At 40.0% G+C, this 16,900-nt stretch overlaps 1 protein-coding gene across 1 annotated transcript in view; it reads left to right on the top strand.

Annotated features, from left to right (window-relative positions):
- The window catches only part of NSL1 (NSL1 component of MIS12 kinetochore complex), a 31,463-nt gene extending 24,375 nt beyond the window's left edge, over positions 1-7,088 (top strand). Inside the window, exons 5-6 of the mRNA XM_032862785.1 lie at positions 4,286-4,353; positions 5,584-7,088. Coding sequence (XP_032718676.1) covers positions 4,286-4,353; positions 5,584-5,862 — 347 coding nt within the window. The 3' untranslated portion in view covers positions 5,863-7,088. The remainder of the gene's footprint in view (positions 1-4,285; positions 4,354-5,583) is intronic.
- Positions 7,089-16,900: the final 9,812 nt, after the last annotated feature.

Raw genomic sequence — 16,900 nt, forward strand, 5'->3', positions numbered from 1 at the left:
TTCCAATAGCATTTTTTAATAAAGATTTTATTTATTTGACAGAGATCAGAGTAGGCAGAGAGGCAGGCGGGGGTGGGGGGGGTGGGGGGGATGGTAAGCAGGCTTCCCGCTGAGCAGAGAGCCTGACACGGGGCTCGATCCCAGGACCTCGAGATCATGACCTGAGCCAAAGGCAGAGGCCCAACCCACTGAGCCACCCAGGCACCCCAAGATTGATTGATTGATTGATTGATTGATTGATTTGACAGAGATCACAAGTAGGCAGAGAGGCAGGCAGAAAGAGAGGAAGGGAAGCAGGCTTCCTGCTGAGGAGAGAGCCCGATGCGGGGCTCGATCCTAGGACTCTGGGATCATGACCTGAGCCGAAGGCAGAGGCTTTAACCCACTGAGCCACCCAGGTGCCCCGGTGTTTATTCTTATTCAAAAGCTATCCCCAGAGATCTATCACAATCCAGAATTGGTCCATAAAGATCTACCATGTATCTCCTCTATAGTTTCTCATATTCTCATTTTGGCCCAGTCTATCCTATGTTCCTCATCACCTTTTGATAGTATGATCACTAAAGTCTTTTTAAGTAATATTTATAACAAATGTAGTCAGAATTATGGTGGAATTGCAGAGTAGGATTTAATCTTAACACCTTCCCATATTATAATTTAGGGAATTATTTTGACATGGCATTTTTAATAAGGCCATTTCATTTATAGAAATATTGCACCTTCGAATTTTTACCGTTTCAACAGCCTATACTTTGTCTCCGTATGTTATTCATAGTCCACTGTTTCCTCCTAATCATATTAAAATCGTATAGTCTGTTATTTCTCATAAAACACTAATTTTTCTGTGTTTATCTGATCTTTTGTTTTCTATGTAGAATGTTTTTTTTTTTAAGATTTTATTTATTTATTTGACAGATAGCGGTCACAAGTAGGCAGAGAGGCAGGCAGAGAGAGAAGGGGAAGCAGGCTCCCCGCTGAGCAGAGAGCCCAATGCGGGGCTCGATCCCAGGACCTTGGGATCATGACCTGAGCCGAAGGCAGAGGCTCTAACCCACTGAGCCACCCAGGTGCCCTGTAGAATGACTTCTAATATAAATTTTCTTTAAATCCAAACTTAGTATAATAGTTACAATTATTTGAGTACTTCATAATGTCTTCTGATGTGGTGGATATGAACATACTAAACATATTAAATAATATTTTGTGATAAATGTCAATTTTTCCTTTGTATTTCTATTTATATGTACAGAAATATCATCTATGAATTTTTTTTTGGAATAGTAAGGGGAACTTTACGAAGCATGTTCTAAAGGAGGAAGTTGAGTCTGATAGGGTTGAGAAGCTGTTCTAAACCAATCAGTGCAGGGCAGTCTTCCAGATATTCTACTGGAACTGTCAGGACAAGTGGCAGTCTGTAGCCCGGGAATGCTCAGTTCAGGCAGAGGGTAGAATTCGTGGCAGGGATCATGGAAATGTGAGGCTGCACAGGAAAAGTTTGAGCCGATTTTCAATGAGTGCTGGTTTGTTTCTGTGTGTTTTTCTTCTAACCTGAAAGTTCCTTGAGAGGCAAAGACCATTTTCCTTACTCTGAGCCCCTAGTGCTGGGCCTAGTCCATGGAAAATATATAATAAATGTTGGAAGAATGGGCAACTCCCACACAGGTGGGAGAAAACTGAAGGACGGGCCTGGCCAGAAGCCAGATTGCTACAAGAGTACCAGCGGATGGATCATGTATTTGTCATACTCAAAAGGAAATTTATTTATTTACTTATTTTAAAAAGATTATTTATTTGACAGAAACAGCGAGAGGGAATACAAGCAGGGGTTGGGGGGGTAGTGGGAGAGGCAGAACCAGGCTTCTCGCTGAGCAGGGAGCCCCATGCAGGGCTTGATCTCAGGACAGAGCCAGAAGGCAGATGCTTAACTAAGCCACCCAGGCAACCCTCAGAAGGAAATGTAATAATTGCCTAAGTACTTTGGGGAAATCTCCCTAAATCTTAAAAGAATTGAAATTAGCATATTATTCTAAGGCAAGGGTCCTTAGAATAAAGGGGGATTATGAATTTGGATAGAAAAAAATTACATTATTTTTACTAACCTCAGACTGAGATTTAACATTTCTTTCAATGTGGAATGTAGGTCACGGTGGTAGTATTAGCAGTACCTATAAACATTGTTTTTGCTATTAAAAGCCATAGATATTTTCTTTCTTTCTTTTTTTTTTTAAGATTTTATTTATTTATTTGACAGACAGAGATCACAAGTAGGCAGAGAGGCAGGCAGAGAGAGAGAGGAGGAAGCAGGCTTCCCGCTAAGCAGAGAGCCCGATGCGGGGCTTGATCCCAGGACCCTGGGATCAGGACCTGAGCGGAAGGCAGAGGCTTTAACCCACTCAGCCACCCAGGTGCCCCAAAAGCCTTAGATATTTTCAATTTCAGTTGTTGCAGTTACCTCACAATATTGTTTATGCTCACTATTTTCACATTATGGTAATTATTAGACCTGGTGTTTGATCTTGTTATTTAAACCGCTAATAAGCACATGTATTACCTATCATAACTTTGTAATAATTGTATTTTGAAATTTAAAAACATTCTGAAATTCTAGAGTAAGCAAAAGCAGTGTTATAATTATAGAAATCAGATGACTGGTTGTTTCTTGTAGAGAGGTTTGATTGGGAAAGGGACACAAAAGAACTTTCTAGGGTGATGGAAGTGTCCTGTGCATGGTATGCATGTATTACAGGTGACTGAATGTTAAACTTGACATCTGCATTTCACTATATGTAAATTATACCTCAATTTAAAAACTAATATATTTAGAACTATTCTTAGAAGTTATCTGTAGGCTTCATCAAATTGCCAAAGAAGTCTCTGGTAGCAAAAATGGTTAAGAACCCCCTTTTTTTTTTTTTAAGATTTTTTAATTTATTTGACAGAGAGAAAGATCACAAGAAGGCAGAGAGGCAGGCAGAGAGAGAGGGGGAAGCAGGCTCCCTGCTGAGCAGAGAGCCGGATACGGGGCTCGATTCGATTCCAGGACCCTGAGATCATGACCTGAGTTGAAGGCAGAGGCTTAACACACTGAGCCACCCAGGCCCCTGGTTAAGAACCCTTTTACAGAGGCTATCCTTTTGCCTTTGCCTTTCTCTTTCTTTGAGTACCCTCTTTCTCCCAGTTACTTTTGCTATTCATTTCCCCTTTATTCTAAATGTGTTCTCACTTTTTTGATCTAAAGAAAGTCAGAAAAGAAAAACAGCAGCTATGAAAGAAATTTTTTGCTTGGTTATTTGCCACTTCCTTGAAGCCAGTAAGGTTGTAGCTCTCCTAACATGGTTATGTATCTGCTTAGATTTGAAGTAACTTCTACTGATAACTACTTTTCTGAAAACTAATTTGTAGATGATTTCAAAAGGGAATGATTTTTTTAAGATTTTATTTCTTTATTTGAGAGAGAGCACAAGCAGGGGGATCAGAGGGAGAGGGAGAAGCAGACTCTCTGCTGAGCAGGGAGCCCGATGTGGGGCTCCATCCCAGAACCCTGGGATCATGACCTGAGCTGAAGGGAGACGCTTAACCGACTGAGCCACCCAGGCACCCCAAGTAATGATTTTTCTTATCCAGTTTTGCTTGGAGTTTTAGTAGCATTTTTATTCCTTAAATAAAATTATATATTATAATTTTATTATATCATTGAATATGCAGTTCTGTTGTGGAGTAGCCGTGAACATTTATAACAAAGATTGGAAGGAAATAAAATGTATTAGGAATCAGTAAAGCATCAAGGAAGGAAAGAAAAATTAATATTACTGACAGTCTAATCCAGGTTTTTTCCCCCAGAAATTCCATTTAGGTATCCCTGATGCAGTGTGATATTATATATTCCAAATTCAAAGATGTTTTGCTTATATAATACTCAGTAATACAGATATCAGATATTAGCCTATATCTATTTAAAATGTGGTTACAGGACTTGAGGATGTTGAACACAGTGTAGGCGTATAGAACAAATATGGGGCTATCAGCTACACACAGTGCTAAGACTACTCCTAATAGAACTCTCGTTGCCTGTCATCTTATAACTGTTAGTTTTATTCTACTGTTCTAACGTTTCCACGACCTTTTTATTTATCTAAATAAATTTAATAGGACACTTACTTTAATAGACTACAAAGTATTCTAAGGTGGATAATCCTAACAGATTTTTGTCCAAATAACATCTATGTCTCTTATGAGTTTATATTAGATAAAAAACCTAAAATACTATTTGGCGGTTTCTTTGCAGCCTGTCGTGTGGAAAATTTGAAATGCAGAGGAGAAACAATAGCTAAGGAAATCAGTGAAGCCATGAAGGTAAAAGCTACATGCCGAAAAGTTATAAAATGAACAAAATGTAGCTAGGTATTCGCTTTAAAAATGGATATATATTTAGTGTATTGTAACAGGAATTCTCAGTAGTCTTTTAAGTAGATCTTTAATGAATTTATTAAAGAGACAATAACACTGAGAATAATTAACATTTAGTAGGCATCGGTATATGCCAGTTTTATATCTGGTTTCTTTGAAGATTGATTATATTTTTGAATTCTGAGAGTTAGCAGTCCATCAAACAGTTTTGGATAATAATACTGCCTAACTTTTAGTGAGCACCGTTTATCTGCTTTACATATGTTACCTTCCCATAATCCTATGAAATAGATAACTGCTAATTTCCCTCTTTTATAGTTGAGAAACTGAGGCACAGAGAGAGGCTATTGCTTGCCCAAATAAATAAATGAGTCAAGACTAAACCCTGGATATTTGGCTCCAGAGCCTATATATATATTCCTAACTGCTATATTATGTTGCATATCCAACTTGGATATCTTAATATTGTTATAATAAAATTGTTTATATTCTTGACATTTATTTTATGCATACAGGAAAACATTTGGATATCTAGTTTATGAAAATGGTTTCAAAACCCTTTGGAATCTCCCATGTTTTGATAATTTTCTATAACATTCTTTTGCGGTTTGTATTGATTCCATGATTTTCTGGTACCCAAAGCATTTTCTTTTTCAGGAGTTGGCAAACTGGTGGCAAAAATCTAGCCTTGCCACTTGTCTTTGCAAATAAAACTTCATTGGAACACAGCTGTTTCCATTCATTTATTTATTGTCTGTGGCTTCTTTACATTCCAGTGCAGAGTTGAGTAGCTGTGACAGAGATGTAAGGCCCTTTACAGGAAAAATGTACTGGTTCTTGCTCTTGATGATCAAGATTTCTAAAATCTATCCTCAAATATGGAATCTTAGACATTAAATCCTCAGTTCTGAAACTCTGTTACTTCCTGCGGCCAAAGTTTTATTTTACTACCAGGCATTGTAGGAATAGAATGTATCTTTTTAGTTTTAGTTTTTTGTTTAAAATCCTCAATTAATATTGGTATTTTAAGGTCAAGCCAAATATCCATGACCCAAATAATTAGGTCTTAGGAAAAGCCTTAACCTGAAGAATGAAGTTCTAGAGCATTGTATCTGTCTCTGGGTGTTTGTGTTCCAACCTGAGATTAATGTTATGTATTACTGTTGTTTGTTTAAGTCCTTGCCTGCATTAATTGAACAAGGAGATGGCTTTTCCCAAGTTTTAAAGATGCAGCCTATTATCCAGCTCCAGAGGGTCCACCAAGAAGTCTTTTCCGGTTGTTATAGGAAACCAGATGTTAAACCTGAGAGCTTTATAACACAAATAGAAGCCACACCGACAGAGACTTCAACCAGGAAAGCCACGGACCTGGTCCTGAAAAGAAGGCGACCTAAAGACTGTCCCCAGAGAAAATGGTATCCACTGCGGCCAAAGAGAATTAATCTCGACACGTGAACTCTTCTTGTTTGTCTTGAGAGTTGAAATTCAGCACTGTCAACATGTAGATTATAGCCTAATGCCTAGACAGGACTTCATTTAAAAAGGCAAATAACTCTTTAACTAGTGATTCCTTTATACAAATATAGTAGCTCTATGCTAGGATATAATGTAATAATTGTATTTCCTCAACATTTCGTCTCTGGTAGGTGAAAAGTATATTTTTTGAATATTGGCACAAAGCCCATCAGTGGGCATTAAGAGTGCAGGCTTTTACAGTCCTTAGACGTAATTAGCTCTTGGCTGCCTTACAGCTTTTGTGGAATATCACTAGTAACACGTTCTATTGGATTTCTAGTATACATCTTTCTTTTAAGAAGAGCAGTGTCACAGTTGTCTCTAAGTGCTAAAAGTAATCATCAGTTCTGTTTAGGAGCTAGGAGCAGATAAAGTTTGTTTGTTTCCCCAATGCAGTTTGATTTACCACATTGATATGCAGATGAGGAGACTGGCTTTGACTTTGTTACTCCAAGTTTGGCTAATTTGGATTTGTGGTATTATTTTTAGAATTGTTTTTGTTTTTGTTTTGTAAGACAAAGATGACTTATTTATATAAGACTTCCTCTTAGAAGTAAAAATTGGCATGTAGCCAATGTTTCTTGTCCACACTTACTTTCTATAGGCCTTTCAACTTTTAAACATTGTTTGACTTGGGACTAAGGGTTTCTCTTCAGAATTTTTTATTATATCTTTGTACATGATTGCAGTTCAAAAATATATATTGGATTAAAAATTAACAGGTTGTCATTGTGGAACAAATATAGTTGCAATCATACTGAACTATTTTACATTTACGACTCTTTATTATCAAGGATGTTATTGGTAGAAGGCAAAGAAAGCTATATCGCCTATAGCTCTAATATTTCACTTTAGCTTATTATAGCTCTTACTCTGTCTCTTCCACACATTAATACAATGTAGGCAGGGCCATCTAACTTTTCTCCTTTACTCCTTTGATGCCTATAACTTCATTCGTTTGCAGAGGAATTTAATCATGATGTTGGGAAATCCGTAATTCTCATTTATTATGTCTTAACAATCATGAAAATGTGATAAAGTCTGTCTCAGTGAAGAAAATTTACAAAGCCACTTTATTGCACTCTGTATTTTAATGTTGCAATTTCAGATCTGTATATTTGTAATTGCAGTGTGTTTTTAATTAAAATAATGTACAAAGACTGAAATCTTGATACTGTGTATTTTTTAGTTGTTGGAAACATCTTGAACTCAGCTTTAGTTGAATGATAGGTAAACATCCTGCCTTTCAGAACATACTAAATTTCCCTTTGAAACTGTTTTGAAGCTACAGAATATTGTTGTTATAATACAGTGCTATGTTTTTTATAGCATTTTATAATTTTATAGCATAAAATTCTGTATGAGTTGTTTCATTTCAATAGCCTATAAACAAAACACTTATTGTAAATTCTTCTAGATTAGATAATTGCTTTGTGGCTATATAAGAAAATATCTTCCTTTTTTCAGAGACATATTGAGATACATATTGAGAGACATAGAATTTAATGACTCGATGTCTTGGATTTGCTCTGAAATATGTCAGCAAGGAAAAAAAAAGAAAAGGAATATATTAAGTAAATGTGGCAAAAATCTTAATAATGTTGGATCTGTGTGATGTAGCCATCCTTCTACTCTTGTACGTATTTGGAAATTTGTAAAATTAAAAAAAAAAAAGGTTTGTTATATTTTAAACTTCCCAGACAACTGAAACTTGAAATCCCTCAGAGAGCCCAGAGTATCACTCCACAGTTACAGCAGAGTTCCAAATGAAATACCACCAGGCAGGACAGTATATTAGCATTATTAATTAGGATAAGCCTGGCTGATATCCGTGAAAGTATTGGGTAAGTATACTTTTTTTTTAAGTAATCTCTACACCCAACGTGGGGCTTGGACTCCTGACCCCAAGATCAAGAGTCACATGCTTTTCCAACTGAGCCAGCTAGGTGCCCAAAGTATACATTTTTAGGAGGAGAAATTGGATTCCTGCATAAGCCAAGAATTAGCTAACTAAGATAATGAAAAGTAAGAAAGTCTATAGTTGTAGGTAATGTTGAAGGAAAACAAAGTCAAGTGTTGGCCTCCTTATGGTAAAAAGAAGACTGGATTGGATGGAGTCTTAAAATTTACTTTCAACAAAAACAAAACAAAAAAAGCCCAGCACAAGAAGGTCAAATCCAGTTCCAAGGGAGAGAGAATGCTGTTAAAGCAGCTAGTTTCTGAAAGAAGTGAAGGAAAATGGGTTTTCTAAACTTCAGCCATTGGAAACTATTAGTCTGATTGAGTTGCTGTAACACATTAGACTGGATGGCTTCAAAAACAAATTTAATTTCTTCTATTTCTGGAGGCTTACTTAAAGTCCATGACCAAGATGCCAACAAATTCAGTTTCTGGTGAGGTTTCTCTTCCTTTGTATATGTGTGGTGGCGGGGGGAGGAGGGTTGGTACTTCTTTTTATAAGGGCATTAATACTATTGGATCATGGCCCCACCCATATGACCTTATTTACCCTTAATTATTTCCTTAGAGTCCCCATCTCCAAATGGAGCCCACACTGGAGGTGAGGGCTTCAACTAGGGATTTTGAGGGGACACAAATATTCAGTCCATACCAGTAGACAACAGAAATCATATCCTAGAACTTCTCTGGGTCATTAAGGCTTGGGCTGCATGAAGAACAAAGTCAGTAAAATCAGACTTTTTGTTTGCTTCAAAATATAGCTATCTCTAAGACTGAATTTGTTTGAGTTCTGCTGAAGGCCATGGTTTTTCCTTCTCTCCCTTCGCAGTCATCCATTCAACAAATACATGTTAGGTACCTACTCAGTTCAAAAGTCAGGTTCAGAGCATAGTCTCAGACCCAGATCATCTATTAGTTAATATTAGTTAAATATTAGTTAATATTAGTTAAATAGTATTGGAATATGGAATACTAGAGTTACTTAACCTCTCTGTGCTGTTGTTTCCTCTAACTTAATGGGGATGATGATAATACCTATATCATAGGGTTATGTGAAGTAAATGTGTTCATAAAGTCCTTAGGCTAGTATTTGGCACACAATTTACATAGCATTCTGTAAGCACTGTTACTGCTTGGCTTGATGAAAGAAATGAAAACACTAAACATTGGCTAAACATTGTCTTCAAGAAGCCCATATATTCTAATGGAGACAATAAGCATGTAAACAATGACCGTGCAAAGCAGCTAATGCTAAATAGATGTATATTGGCAAACTTTGGGAAGAAGCTCGGAAAATCTTCGTGGAGGAGGTGACGTTTCAGCAGTTTTGATTATTTTAGGTGAAAAATCAGGAAGATTGCTGGCAGTGTGAAGAGAATTTCCCAAGGCCGGTGGTTGGGAGAGAGCATGATGTACCGAGGACCATCAGGTACGGCTATATGTATCTTGTCTAAAAAGACTTGCTATAAGTGAACTTGAAAAGAGGCAGGATCAGCTCTTAAGAACTTTGTACTTTTTAGAATTGGCAATAAATCCCTTTTTCTTCTTGTGTAGCATTTCCCCCCAAATAGCAAGAACGAGAGAAATACGCAATCTGATGATGAAACCAGGAGGTATGTTGCCTAGACCATAACATATGAAGAAAGAATGTGTATGGAGGAAACAGTAGTGCATTAGCAGATCAGAAGTGTCTGCAAAGAGAGACATTGATAAGAGAAATTTGCCTGTTGGCCCCCAGGATCTCTGGAGAACTGAAGAATGGAGGACACTACAAAAGGCTGAGATGAGATGGAGGAGCCTATAAATGAGATTGTGTCCACCGCCCCTCCGTTCACTGTCAGTAACTGCCTTTGCCAGAGGAGCGTGTTTTCTGGAAAAACTTGAAATAAAGAGTCTCTGGAGAGTAAAGGTGAAGCTCAGAACAAACAAATGCTCAGAATAAAATTCTCCACTGGAATGGTAAGATTTGAAGTTCCAGAATACTGGTCGTCTGGCTCACACATCTTAGATGATCCTTTAGAGAAACGGAACAACCTGAGAGAAAAGAGCTACAATAGTGGGATATTTAAAGACCCCAAACCATATATGCAGCTGGCCAGTCAACCACCCTACACTGCAGTCATTCAGTGTCTAAGTTTCAGTTACACAGAGCTTCCAGAAACATTTTTGTATTTCATTCTAAAAAATAAGTGGACATCATAAAAAAAAAAAAAAAAAAAAAACGGAAGCTACCTATATATCAATCAGTAGTAGAATGAAAAAAATGAGTTGTGGCATATACATATAATGAAACACAAGAATTTTTAAAAAATGAATTACTGATAGAACATAGATGAATCTCAAAGATGTTATGTTGAATAAAAGAAGCCAGACACAAAAGAGTGCATATTGTGTCTGAAATCAGAATAGGCAAAACCAATCTGGTGATTACCCGTGGGGAGAGGGGAGATATTAACTGGGAATGGTCACTAGGAACTTTTTTGGGTAAAGGAAAGGTTCTGATTTGATCCGAGTGTTGCTCACATGGCTGTGTGTGTATATATATATATATATATATATATATATATATGTATGTATAACTGTTTAGCTACATATTTATGCATTTTATTATATGTAAGTTTTATCTAAAAAAATAATAAACACACAAATCAAGATTCATCAGACATTTGAGGGAGGCATTTATTTATTTATTAAAGATTTATTTTTTTAGAGAAAGAGCATGTGCAAGTGGGGATGGGGCCAGAGGGGGAGGGAGAGACTCTCAGGCAGACTCCCCACTGAGTACAGAGCCCATCATGGAGCTCGATCTCACAACCCTGAGATCATGACACTAACCGTGACCTGAACTGAAACCAAGAGTCAGACACTTGACTGACTGAGCCACCCAGGTGCCCCTTGAGGGAGGCCTTTAAATGCAGAGACCAAAGACTAGGAGTTCCACAAAGGAAAGAATCTTTGTTCTCATGTATTCCAAACACCTAGAAAAATGCCTGGCATGTAGTTTTTTAGTGCATATTGGTTAACCGAGTGAATGAAAACAAGTACACTAAAACCAAGGAGAAAATAAGACCTCAAAAAACCTAGAGATACATATAAAATAAAGTTCCAGAATAATCACTGTCCTCCCAGAGATAACAGAAGATATTCCATTTATTAAATATCTGAATATTAAGTTAAAGAAACAAGAAAGAGTTCTTGAAAATTATAGGTGTAAAAGTTGAAAGAAATTCAGTAGGAAGGCTGGAAGATAATGCAAAATTTTCCCAAAAGCAAAACAATAAGATTAACAGATGGCAATTTAGAAAAGATAAGAATAAAGAGAATAAATTCAGAGGGTCCTATATCTGCCAGAAAGTACAGAAAGAACCAAGGAGCAAAATTATCAAACAATGCAATTACCATGTGACCCAGGAATTCAAACCTAAAAGATCTGAAGACATGTCTCCACAATAATTTGTACATGAATGTTTGTAACAGCAACTCAAATGTCTATCAGCTGATAAATAGAAAAATAAAATATGGTATATCCAATTGACGGAATATTATTTGGCAGTAAGTACAGTACATATTACAATGTGGATGAAACTTGAAAGTGTGCTAAGTTACAAATCACTCACAAAAAACTTTTGTATGATTCCATTTATATGAAATCTCCGGAGTTGGCAAATCTATAGAAACAGAAAATAGATTAGTGGTTGCCCAGGGATGGAGGACAGGGGAGGGCAGGAGGAACGGGGAGTGACTGCTAATAGGTATAGGGTTTCCCTTGGGGGTGATGAACATGCTTTAAAATTGGTAGCAGTGATTGTTGATCGGTGAATATTGGTTGGTACACTTTATTTTTTATTTTTTTAAGATTTTTATTTATTTGAGACAGGGATCACAAGTAGGCGGGGTGGGGGGGAAGCAGGCTCCCTGCCAAGCAGAGAGCCTGATTCGGGGCTCGATCCCAGGACCCTGGGGTCATGACCTGAGCCGAAGGCAGAGGCTTAACCCACTGAGCCACCCAGGTGAATTTAAATGGGTGAATTACCTGGGATGTGAAGTGTATCTCGATTTAACAAGAGTAAAGAAATAAAAATAATACAAGAAACATTCCCAGATACCAAGACTCCACATGGATTCCAAAACTCCGGAAGGAAAAAGCCCACTGAGTATTCAGCACAAGAAATAACGATAAGAAACAAACAAAAAAAAAACCAAAATCGCCCCCACCAAGGCACATCACTGTATTAAAGAGAAGTTCTTAAAAGCTTCCACTAGGGGAGAAAGATCATAAAGGAAGAGGAATCCGCATGGCATCAAACTACTAAACAGTAATTTTTTTTTTAAGATTTTATTTATATATTTGGGAGAGAGCAAGAGACAGAACACGAGCAGGGGAGAAGCAGAGAGAGAAACAGTTATCCCCCTGAGCAGGAAGCCTGACGTGGGCTCAATCCCAGAACTCTGGGATCATAACCTAGCTGAAGGCAGACGCTTAACCAACTGAGCCATCCAGGTGCCCCTAAACAGTAACTTTTAATCTAGAACTCTCTGGAGCAATAAGCCTAGAAACATCCAGTATAAATGAGTTGCAACCTAGAAGTCTACACTCAGCCAAACTATCAGTCAAGTGAGAGTTTAACTTAAAGCCATTCTCAGGCATGTAAAATTTAAACAAATACATACTTTAAAATATATACATTTTACCCCCAAAGCATGCTGTTTGGGACACTACTAGTGGATGTGCTCCACTACAAAGGGTAAACAAAAAAGCAGCAGCCATGGGGTCTGGCAAAGAGAAGCTACAAGATGGAGAGCTACAAACTCGAGTCTACAGGACACTCACTAGTCAGCAAATCTGGAGAAAAGTCCATCCAGTCAGACCAGGCTGCAATAGGAATAGGAAGGACTAGAAAAGAGGTATTTTCAGGAGGAGGAAATATAACTGACAAAAGGAGTGATCGTTTTAACCACCTCGAGAACCGTATAAAGGAGATATTTGTGATATTTAGATGTCCAGAAAAACGAACCAAATAAGAAATCAGACAACTACTCGCTATAGTATAAGCAGAAAACTGTACAGGAAATGTACTCGCAGTTACAAATCAGCTTCACAGTGACCAGTGTTCATACGGATATAACAAGGAACACTCTAAACTGAATTCAATAAAAAATTGGAACAGTTCTGTGGGGAGGGTAAGAGGATTGGGAAGTAATCAGTACAGGAAGGGCACTCAGCAATTGGGGCAAGTAGTGGTGAAAGCACTAGAGCTGGGTTCGGGTCTCCCCTTAACTGCTGGGCTCTGGGGAAGTCCACAGTGTCCCAGGACAGGAGCTGGGAGCAGCCAGGGTGACAGGGATCGGGCACGGAGGGAGCTTCTGGACCAAGCACTGCAGAAGTTCATTTTGTAATACTGAAACAACCCGCGTGGTCGTAACTGTGTGACCACCTGAGCGTCAGCCATACAGTGGGAATGTTGGGGAGTAAAATCTTCACCACAAGTAAAAGTCAGTGCATAATCCCTGAAACAGCTGAACCAAAAGACACCACAAGGTGGATATGATTCAAGCAAATACCAGAAAAAGCAAACAAACTGCTAAGAGACTGGAAAGTGAATGAACTGAGGTGGCTGAAGCAGACTGGCCGAGATTTTTTTTGTTATAAGCCTTACGGATTTGATTCTTTTATGTGCGCGTAATACTTGCATAAAATTACATTTTTTTAAGGGATTTTAAAACTCACGCAATATGCAAGTGAACACGAGTAATCTTCGATTCTATCTTTCATTATTCCTGTCACCGAGAATTAAGAAACAAATCCCCCGGAGGCTTCTGCGGGGTTTCAGTTCCATTCTCTCTGTATATTTCAGATCAGATTCGCAGACTTTGTTTTTAGCTGAGAGTTTAGTTTTGGTTTCTTTAGAGGGTGGTTGTGTTTTTTTCTCCCTGAACTATTGCTTTGCAAATAGAATTCCATTATGCAGCCTCTGTGTATGAAAATGATGAAAAAGTATCTTTCTGGAGAACCACTGAAGAGGCTCCAGCGATTTTATGAAAGCCTTTGGGGGAAACTGATGTTATATTCATGTGAAACTTTAGAGCTCAAAGTCTCCCTATCATCATTGCTTATACCCCGTGGGCTAGTCACTCATACTAGTTCAATGGACGAATGATTTCGCACTGCAAAATTCTGCCTTGTCAGTTTCCTCTAGCTCACAGTCTGACATTAATGACTTGGCATTCCTGTGCATTATTAGTTGAGTTTAGAAGATGGGCTTTGTACTGCAGGAAATAGGGGGTGGGAGCAGGAGAGGGGGTGGGATCTAAAGGACTGGGGGGCAAATCCCGGGGAACTTGCCTGAATTAGAACGCTAGGGGCTTTTGGCTACTGAAGCTGAAGTCCGCTCCCCACATCCCGGAGGATGGCAGAGCAGAGGATGGCATTCACACTCTCAAACGGACTCCACGGTGCTAACAGATCTATCTTCCCTCTGGCCCTCTTCTCCTTGGGTTGCGTTCCTTTGACTTTGTGTGGCCTGGCAGAGCCAGATAAGAAAACTCGGCCCCTTGGGGTCCCCTGCTCCGGCCGACCCCTTGCCCGTGAAGGATCAGACAGTCTGTGTCTCCCCCTGCATCAGCCTCAGTCAGAGAATGGCTCCCACGCCTCTGGGTTCATACCTCGTCAGAGACTTCCAAGACCTCCCTTGCTGCCCACACGCATGGCTCTGCCGCCCACTCCTGCCACTGGTGGCCCTGGACTCTGTCCACTCCTGCCTCTGGTGTTACCGGGATGGGAGTCCCCTCCGTGCCCCCCTTCACCAGTCCGTAAGTAGTGAAAGAGCATTTCATTTTGTTTGTTTCTTCAAACTCTTCTGAGGTTTGGTTTCCCCACAAAGCAGCTGGAGGTTGCTCTCCCCCTCAGGGCCCTTGCTGCCTGCATCACCGCCCCCCCACCAAGCCACCCCTTACCTCTGGCTATGCCATTGGTTTGGTGGCTTTTTCCTTTGTTCCTGCCTTTGAGCCTCCTTTTCTTTTGCGTCATCTTACAGCTGGGTAGGTATCTCCACTGGAAGAGAAGGTAGAAAAAGAAGAGGGATGATTTGACCTGTGTGTCTTGCTTCATTTCCCTCCCTGATTTAAAAAAAAAAGATTTTGGTGGGAAAAGGGTTAGAATTAGTGTGGGTATGAACTTGCGCTGATTTGTCATATTCTATGTACGTCACATCCGCCCATCTCTGATCCCGGGAGGGTGTAGGGGGTGGCAGTGGCTGCATAATAACATTTGGGTAACTTCTCCCCCTCTGCTCCAGTTCCCAAAACCCCAGCCTCGGAGCCTCCTGGTCTTTCCCACTCACGTGCCATACAATATTTTAAAATCATTTTTCAGGGGTGTCCAGGTGGCTCGGTGGGCTAAGCATCTGCCTTCGGCTCAGGTCAAGATCCCAGGGCCGTGGGACTGAGCCCCACGTAGAGCTCCCTGCTCAGCGAGAAGCCTGCTTCTCCCTCTTCCACTCCCCCTGCTTATGTTCCCTCTCTCACGGTCTCTCTCTCTGTCAAATAAATAATCTTTAAAGAATAAAATAAAGTCATTTTTCATACACGCCTTCTTTTATTCCACAAACACTCAATGAATCCAAACAGGGTGCTAAGGCGCCTATGGCTCTGCACATGTGCGCCAAGGAACAGACCCCGCGCACAAGCCATCTACCGTTGGCCACTGGAGAATCCAACAGGCTGGTCAAGAGGGACCAGAGGGAAAGAGGAGCAGCGGGGGGCGGGGGGGTAGAGGGACACACACCTTACTGCTGCTGAGGTTCCAGGTTCCAGAAGGAAGAGGAGACTGAAACCCACAGGTTTCTGAGACTTCTGCGGAATTAGCTGCAAGAAGTTGGTTTGTCTGGCTTCAGCAGCTAGGATAGGGTACTACGGAATTCCTATACCTTACTAGCAAATTTTGATACTGCAGTTTTCCTTTGTTAGAAGCCTAACCAAGAATTTTTCTTTTAAAGGAAATTATCAGATTTGGCAAATGATTGCTTCTCTAGATATACGTCTTACTAAAATGAATCCTCATTTCGTTTGCCCTTTACACTCAAAAGGAAGAAAAATTCAAGAATATAAGTAAGCACTGCATTCTCTTTTCTGGGTGATAGACTCCGTGACTCCCATCTCTTGACCCCAGCACTCTCTGGCTGCCTTCCCTGAAACACTGGACTTAATTTGCTGGGGGTTCTGCCTGGACCCCCTTCTCCTACCCCCCAGCTGTTATGTAAGCCGTGGAGAAAGGAAACAGAGAAGGGATACTCTGAGACGTGGGAACAAAGGCGCCATAGTCAGGTTTACCCCTATGTTGTCTGTGAAGGTGGTACACTCTCTGGGGCCTTGTCAGATGGTATGTGTAACGTGCAGAGAGACCTGTGGTTTCCCTCACTACTTAATACATTGGACCAGTGCCTTAGGGTGCTCAGAAACCATGTTTTTCCCTAACAAATTCCTTTTCTCTTTCATATCTCCCTAGAAATCTGATTTGAAAAACTGTTTTTAAGATTTATTTATTTGACACAGAGAGAGAGAGAGAGATCATAAGCAGTGTGGGGGCGGGGGGGGGAGGAGCAGGCTCCCTGCTGAGCAGAGAGCCCGATGCAGGACTCGATCCCAGGACCCTGAGATCATGACCTGAGCCGAAGGCAGAGGCCTAACCCAGGCGCCGCTGAAAAAAATTGTTTAAACAAACCCGCAATGTCAGATTTGTTCTAGCAACATGAAGTCACAATATATTCTACTCTTGGGAGACTAGTTATAAGCACAGTCTAGGAGAGGAAGGTGACCTTTGTCCCTCTGGCCCCTGTGAACTGTGGGAAGATGAAAAAGATGAAGCCAGTAGACTCAGAGCCACATCACCTCTCTGGGGAGTGGTCTCAGACTAGAGGAGACCGAAGGGACTCTGAGAGGACACAGCCTAGGAGCACATTGTCCCTGTGCTCCCATCTAACCATGATCCGACAGGAAGGTAAAATCAGTGCTGGAATGGGGC

This window comes from Lontra canadensis, unplaced genomic scaffold, assembly GCF_010015895.1.
Source record: "Lontra canadensis isolate GAN:19392208 unplaced genomic scaffold, GSC_riverotter_1.0 scaffold24, whole genome shotgun sequence".
Classification (NCBI taxonomy): Eukaryota; Metazoa; Chordata; class Mammalia; order Carnivora; family Mustelidae; genus Lontra; species Lontra canadensis.